Source organism: Anoplopoma fimbria, chromosome 9 (assembly GCF_027596085.1).
Source record: "Anoplopoma fimbria isolate UVic2021 breed Golden Eagle Sablefish chromosome 9, Afim_UVic_2022, whole genome shotgun sequence".
NCBI classification, from domain to species: Eukaryota; Metazoa; Chordata; class Actinopteri; order Perciformes; family Anoplopomatidae; genus Anoplopoma; species Anoplopoma fimbria.
In genome coordinates this window covers 16,678,488-16,686,260 of record NC_072457.1, presented here as the reverse complement: position 1 = coordinate 16,686,260, position 7,773 = coordinate 16,678,488, and the positions used below count along the sequence as shown (strand labels likewise).

Genomic DNA, 7,773 nt, shown 5'->3' with positions numbered 1-7,773 from the left:
CAAATAGTGAATTTAAAAGTATTTGTAAATATTTTTAAATGGATTTATAGCACGACGAGTTTTAATCCTGAACTTGTGCAACCTGGAGAAGCATCCGGTGAGAATGATGAATGGACTTTGTGCAATCACAGAGTGTTGCGTTCGATGACACATGTGACACTAACCTGCTGTACTCCAACAGTGTCGGGGCGTTTATTCACGCTGAAAGACGGCATGTTTTATGAAAGTCGGGACTTTCACGCGCCCCGACTTTCATAAAAACGTGACAACGTCATGTCGCCTTGCTTTCAGTGAACACAGCCCACACCAACAGCCAAGCGGTCAACCACTGTTCAGCTCGGTAAACACAGTAATCCACCATCCAGCCGACCCAGCATCAACACAGAGGCCTGCATTTAACCCGAAGCAGACTGAAGTAGTGGCTTATGAGTAGGCCTCTTTCACTCTGCAGAGTGAGGCATATAACACGATATCAAACACGATGATCTTGTGGAGCACGAGCCTTGCACAGACAGGTCAGATCAGCTGCGACAGCCTCCGGCCTACACCTGAACGCATCAATAATAATGTGTCACTCTGTAAAGTGGTGCGTTTACGATAATTCCTGAAAACGTTTAAATGCTTTACTACTTAAGGTTTTTGAAAAGTAGATTTATTTATTTTTTGCTATGACTTATAGCGTAACATATTTGACTATTTTGTCATTAAATATGTTTTTAATTTGTAAATATGCTGCAATTTATACTTTTTTAGTGGCCCTGCAATTCGCAATAGAAACGAGCCAATTAAAGGAAAGCGAAAAGAGAAAAAAGATTGAAGTTTAATCAAAGGGAGCTCTCAGTTCAACCTCGAAGCTCTTCCAGAAATGTGCGTTTAATAAAAGATCAGACAGTCTGCGTTAAACTGCCAGATCTGAATTCAGGGTAACTTCCAACGTGTGGAAATAAAGGGACGGATCGGCCAAACATGTCTACCTGATTGGCAAACCTATTTGTTCGGTCCAGGTGCGTTAATACAGCCACGAGGTCCAATAAATGCGAGCGTTGCCAGCAGAACATTTCTGTAATTACTGTGAACAGGAGGAGGCTGTATATAATTAAACTTCCAAACAAGTCCATCCCGACTCTTTATGTTGTGCTCTTTTATATCATCGCCTCTGGCCCGCAGCTGCGTCATCCACCGTAACAGTTAGTGCGTTCTGTTCTTGAAAAGAACAATAAAGGTTATATAAAACTTTTAAAAACAGGAACATCAAAAGGGCCAACAACAAGCACAACAATAAAAACTAACTGGATCTCTGAAATATGGTTTTACACTAGGGAAGGACAGAGGATGTCGCATGTGCACAGATTGTAAAGCCCTCTGAGGCAAATGTGTAATTTGTGATTCTGGGCTATACAAAATAAACTGAATTGAATTGAATTGAACTACTTTATTTTATATGGCAGGCTTGTCACCATTATGAATTATTAAATTATTAGTCATTACTAGAGCAGATCATTTTTTCATGTCACATAGTCATTTGATCTAAAAACTGTATCTATTGTAATAAGTTATAACTAGTTTAAACTATACATGTCTAAAGCATCTACTGTGACAAATACTATAAAAATGAATAAATATCATCTACCAACAATGCTCTTAAGTATATAGATAATGTCTCACTGCTTCAACTTAAACCACACTAAATACGTCAACAAGCCAACAGCTATAGATCTTTAATGTGTGATGTTTATATTATATTTTTGGCAGTCTTCTATTATTTACACACACACACACACACACACACACACACACACACACACACACACACACACACACACACACACACACACACACACACACACACACTTAAATGAAGGATTTTTGAAGGTGTCTCTACACGTGACACCAGTTTCTAGTCCCAGTCCCTTGTCAAGACAGAAGTCCAGGCTCTATTACTCTGCCGGCTACATATCACTAAAAGTGATACATATCACTGTTTTAGTCAGGCTGCTGAGAGCAGCACTCGCATGTAAAATGACAGCACTCCAGATCCTGCACATTTACTCTGTATCACTTACAAAACCACCAAGCATGATACAGTAGTAATAAAAAAAGTTTGTTCTTAAAAAAAAATTGCAACAAAATGCAGTCGTTACATGCAAGTCTGTCGCCAAAGATTTAGAAATGTTTCAAGTCTAAATTTTTCTATCAGATATCATTTCAGATAATGGGTCTAAATCTACATGTGCTATCAGTTTGCTGCTGCACTGTGGTAAATTATTCAGCTTAAAATCGTGCACATGTTTTTAAGTTGAAAAATGGAATCAAAGTGTTGCCTAACATAAGTAGAATAGATCAAACATACTTGTCTTTGTTAAAAACTAACAGCATCCTCATCCTATGAAGTCGATTTTGCACAGACTGAATCATTCTGCTGTAGCGCAACATTCACATTGAGCCAGCCTGAACAATGTCAGAGCTGTAATCAGTGACACAAAACGTAAAAAATTCTTATGAATTTCAAACAATATATATGTTAATTATTTCTTGCACGCACAGCTTAATTTAAGAGTCCACGAAATTACTGAGTTTATCACCTCAAGCGCCCCTTTATTTGCAAGCTTAGAGGTCCCCCTCTTAAATGCACTTTAAATTCACTTATGGGTTAACCACTTCATCATAATGTAAGAGCAGATTGAGGAGCAAAAGCAACACTGGGTGCTTAGTTCAGCTACACTGAAGATGAAAATCCCTGAGTTACTCCTCTAATAGATGTTTCACCTAATGACAAAGTAGTGGATTTCTGTTCAGATATATATATATCTTTATCTAACTGTAGTGTCTCATTTTTTAGCAGGGGGGTGTGTGTTTGAATGCAGGACTGTTGCTTCATCACAGAGTTGACATGAATTATTAGCAGGACTACATCCTTCTATTAGTGATGCAGTTTGAAATGTGAGGAAAAATTGCTTTCTGGCTTCAATTATTCCGCCACACTTCCTATTGGCAGCATGTTAGGCAACAGACAGGAAATAATTATTCTGTTGGATTCTCTTCTAGTCTCTTCTGACCTGCTCTGTATGATCATGTACCGTTTTTTCTTTAGTTTTCCTGCTGGACTATAGCTCCATGTTAGCTGGGGATAACCATTTATTATGAGATAAATGTGTGTCAAAACAACAGGCAGCTAGTTTTGTCAGAGCATGTAAAAATCAGTGACATGGTGCTTAGTTCTGTTTGCATGTGGTAGTAAATAAAGAGAGTGTAAATTATTACCTTTAGCCAGAAATCATAAGGAGGATATGTAACTCAAATATAAATGAAATAGCAATGTGATACTTCTTGCTACTGTGTTTGAAATGGGTTTTAAACTCTTGGATGTGCCAAACTATAAATCCTTAGCAACTCTGGGACCTTGTAAAGCTGTAGCCATAGCACATGGGCAGCGCAGAGCTGGGACCGAAACGGTGTGGATAATATAGAAGGCTGTAAGACGAAAGCATCCAAAAGTGTTGCTGGAAATAATGGTGGTGGGTCTACATGGCTGAACCTGGCCCCTCCTGGCTCCAAGATGTCTGAGGATGGCAACCAATTTTCATGGCTCCACTCTTAACATAGACTTAATCATTTGGGCCATACCATTATTGGCACACGTTTTTTTTTTTTTTTTTTTATTCCTTTATGAATCAATGTTTAATTAGTCAACTGTGAATTATAAAAATGGGTAAACCCACTTAGATTTGACTGTTTACTCTCTCTTTCGCAGTCACCCCATACACTTCATTGGCTATTAAAATACCTCCCCCAAATAAATTGGGCTGTGAGATTACCCTCCATTCTGTGTGCGCACAGGAAAAGCCTGCGTCCCTGTTTACTCTTTGGCTTTTTTTAAAAAATTATTATTTTAGCAGCGTTTAGAGCTCTGTGGACTCCTCTCCCAATAGAAAATGATAAAAACATTCCATTATTAGTCACATTAAGGTCTAAATACTCTTTGCCCGGTCTACGGGGATAATGGCACTTGCATATTATATGTATATTATATTATAAAATAAACAGGTAAAAATAAAACATCTTAGAGAACAACGGGTTCCTCATCTACATGTCCGTGCTGTGCATGTTTAACCTGATGGTATAGCTCTCTAGTGTAAAATAGAGAGCCGACTGCTACAACATCGCCTTCATTTTATCCTCAGTAAATGATACCGGTTAAATATTCTTGACTTGTTAGTGACTCTCGGTCAGAACCAGACCCGCCGAGCGGCCTAAACTTTATTTATTGTCATTGTTTGTCATGAAGCATAAATATCTATAACCTAGTGAGCGCGGATCATAAAAACAAATCAACAAAAACAAATTAAAGCGAAGTTAACCGTCATGACACAACACTGGAATGACTTAAAAAAAAAAAAGAAAAAATAACTCGTTTGCACACGCAAATGTAATAGCGAGGATGACCCTTGACCTTTACAAAACAGCCGCGCAGGGTCCCTTCATATATCCAGCTGACATCTAAGTTGTAAATCACAACTATATTTGAATAAGCTTTCATTTGTAGTTAACATTTTGTTTTAAGGTGCTTTAAATACACAGACGAATTTTAACAAATGAGTTTCTAGTGGATTGTATTAAATATTCTCAATAGTTTAGTTGAATTCTTAAATAAATCCATTAATTCATTCTATGTTATATTCTACCAACCCGCACGCCGATTTTACACCATCCTGTCTATGCTTTTATTGTATTTTTTTCTCGTCCTTTCTAAAAGGCACGTTGTTTCTGTTACACAGCTTTCATGTTGGCCCTCTACTGTGTTTCCTGTCGGACGCTGCCTTTGAGACCAGCAGAAGCACCGATGAAGAGAAGGTTTAGGCAGGATGGTCAACTGTGACCTCCTCTCATTAATCTCCGTGAGATTAACCCTTCAGAGAAACCAGCAATAGGCCTCATTCAATTTAATACTATCAACAATGTATCGTCTCCTCCCTGCAAAGCATGTGAATTTAGGTCATGACTCATGTCAGCCACTTTTTTTTTCTTCTTCTTCTTCTTTTTGCTCATTTCTAAAAATGAGCAAAAAAAAAAGGTGATTGCATGACTGCGTTAAGTTTACAGCCAGCCAGGATCACTGAGCATCACGCTGGGTCCTTAAAGATATCTGCAATAAATTGAACTGCTTCTCCTTTTTTATTTTAAATTACCGGCCTGTAAAATCAGGTTACTTCTACCACTAGAATATGTAGTATGAATGCCAAAATGAAGGCCCTCTTATTCCAGACCCGAGGCAGACTTATTGCCTACTTCCCCAAATACTGCTTGTGACGGCTTTGGGGGAGTCAGTAGATGCTGCTGCATCACCGGGCCTAACTCATCAAATATGAGGGGTTCCTCCAGCTTTACCTAATGAAATGTAGCCTCAAATAAGAACTTATTTAGTCCACTCCTCCGCTATTAAAGAAACAACCAGAGGCCTCACTCGGGGTCAGAAGGCTGTCAGTGCACGCGCTCTTACCGCCTCTCTCTTCCTCCGTTCCTCCCGGGCCTCTGTTTTTTTCAGCTCGGCCTTAAAGGCCTGCGTATCTCCGTGCTGCCCGTCCTTGTCCAGGATGTCCATTAGGTAGGAGATGTAGCTGGTGGCCAGCCGCAGCGTCTTGATCTTGGACAGCTTGGTGTCGGCCGGGACGTTGGGGATGCACTCCCTCAGCTCCGCGAAGGCCGAGTTGATGCTCTGGGTCCGCCGCCTCTCCTTACGGTTGGCCGTGGGTCTCCGCTTCACCGGCCGCGGGTGCGTGTGGTGCGGGTGCATGCCGACAGTGGCTCCGTTCACCGAGATGGCGCCGGCTCCCGGAACCAAGCCGCCGGTCCCGTAATGGTGATGGTGGTGATGGTGCGGGTCCAGGCCGTGCGTGGACCCGCTGCCGCTGTTGCCGTGGTACTCTGGGCTGTAGCCGGGCGCGAGGCTATATTCGGTTGGAGACATATCCGCGTGGCTGATCAGCCAGCTCGTGAAGTACGGAGGGGCCCCGGTGTCCTCGTGACACCGACCGGCCGCCGCCGCGTGCAGGGGAGTAGTGGTGGCTGTCGTGGTGGTGCATGACCGGGTGGTGAGGGAAGCCCGACACGAGACTCATAGCGACACGCAAAACACGCACTCACACACACACGCACACACACACACACACACACACACACACACACACACACACACACACACACACACACACACACACACACACTCGTGCACGCACGCACTCAGTCACGCACGCACGCACACAAGCAGGTCCTCCTCGGATGCTGCAGCAGTAGGCTCGTCCTCGCTGCTTAGCGGCCGCGCACAGCAGATGTTTGCATCTCCAGTGATCTGCCAGCGGCTTCCGACGGAGACAGCGCGCGTGGTGCGACCGTGACGCTCGGTATTCCGTGCAGCGGCAGGACAGACTCGGGCTGGTCCTGTCTACAGTGGCCCCGAAGGCCGCTCAGTTCTGTCCAAACAACTCCTCCTCCTCCTCCTCCTCCTCCTCCTCTAAGACATTGCTCCTCTCCCTCTAAAGTCATGCAGCCTTTATCCCTCCTCTTCTTCAGAAGCTCACTCACAGCGCGGAGCCTCTTCCTCTCTTTTTCCTCTCTAGCAAACCTCGTGTCATCATTCTCCGTGAGCCAGTGAGCAGCTGTCGGACTCAGAGCCGTTTGGCAAGGCAGGACCGCTCCGGGCAGGCGCTAGGTCACCACTGGCTGGATACTGAGCTATGGTGAAGCCAGCTCGTCTGCATGAGAGAGGGAGAGTCTGGTTTACTACGTCATCTTTGTACCGGGGAGGAGAAACCAACTTCACAGCATTTGTCAACCAATGGCGAACCCCCTACCCCCTCCTATGGCCCCGTCTGCAGGCTCTGTTTACTTCTCTTTAATGTCAATGGGCCTGCTAAGTAGACCCGCTGGCTCTCTTAACACACACGCACGCACGCATGTACACATGTTTGTGGCACGCGCACATGTGCACAGCAACAATAAGCCTGCAAGGTCAAGAAGAATAAAGGGAGATGATGTCCTCTCCTCGTTACTAGCAATGTGCTATATATATATATATATATATATATATATATATATATATACACAGAGCGAGATGGATAGATAAATCATATCATATTCTCTCATTTAAATTTTTCTTAGATGTCATTTAAGTATTTTTTTTATATATGAATATATGCACTGCTTTAGCATCACGTTCATATTCATATTGTCCTTTTATTAGTTGCCTATAATAGTACTGCTTTAAGTGTGTGTATCTGAAAAGGCCAGGATACAAAGGTGTTAATTACTTTCTTCATTAATTTTAATCAGCAACTGGTGTTAATGTTCATGTTAGTCTGCATGTTCTCAGGATTAGCAGATCGTCTGCTGAAGCCACGCGGACTAGCCTCTTTTTTTTTTTAAAAAAGCTATATAATTTAGACGGGCGCGCTTTATGTTGCGTATTCTCAGTTTGACCTATAGCTTGTGCTAGCAGAGCTAATGAAGAACCACGGGCCCACATAGGCCTATTTCCAGTTGACATGATGTCAAATAGTCACACTGCAGAGGCCACAGATACAGACACTAGCCAGCCCCGACTTGTGCAATGCATGTCAGTTTTCTGGACTCACATCAATACACTTATTCTGTTACTAAAAGCAGAGGGTTTTTTTCTCTCTCTCTCTCTCTCTCTCTCTCTCTCTCTCTCTCTCTCTCTCTCTCTCTCTCACACACACACACACACACACACACACACACACACACACACACACACAC

The 7,773-nt window shown here is 42.7% G+C and overlaps 1 protein-coding gene across 1 annotated transcript in view; it reads right to left on the bottom strand.

The window, feature by feature from the left end:
* hand2 (heart and neural crest derivatives expressed 2) overlaps positions 1-6,462 on the bottom strand; it is an 8,998-nt gene extending 2,536 nt beyond the window's left edge. The window contains 2 exon segments of the mRNA XM_054604923.1: positions 5,498-6,052; positions 6,054-6,462. Of these exon segments, the coding sequence (XP_054460898.1) occupies positions 5,498-6,052; positions 6,054-6,116 (618 nt within the window). The 5' untranslated portion in view covers positions 6,117-6,462.
* Positions 6,463-7,773: the final 1,311 nt, after the last annotated feature.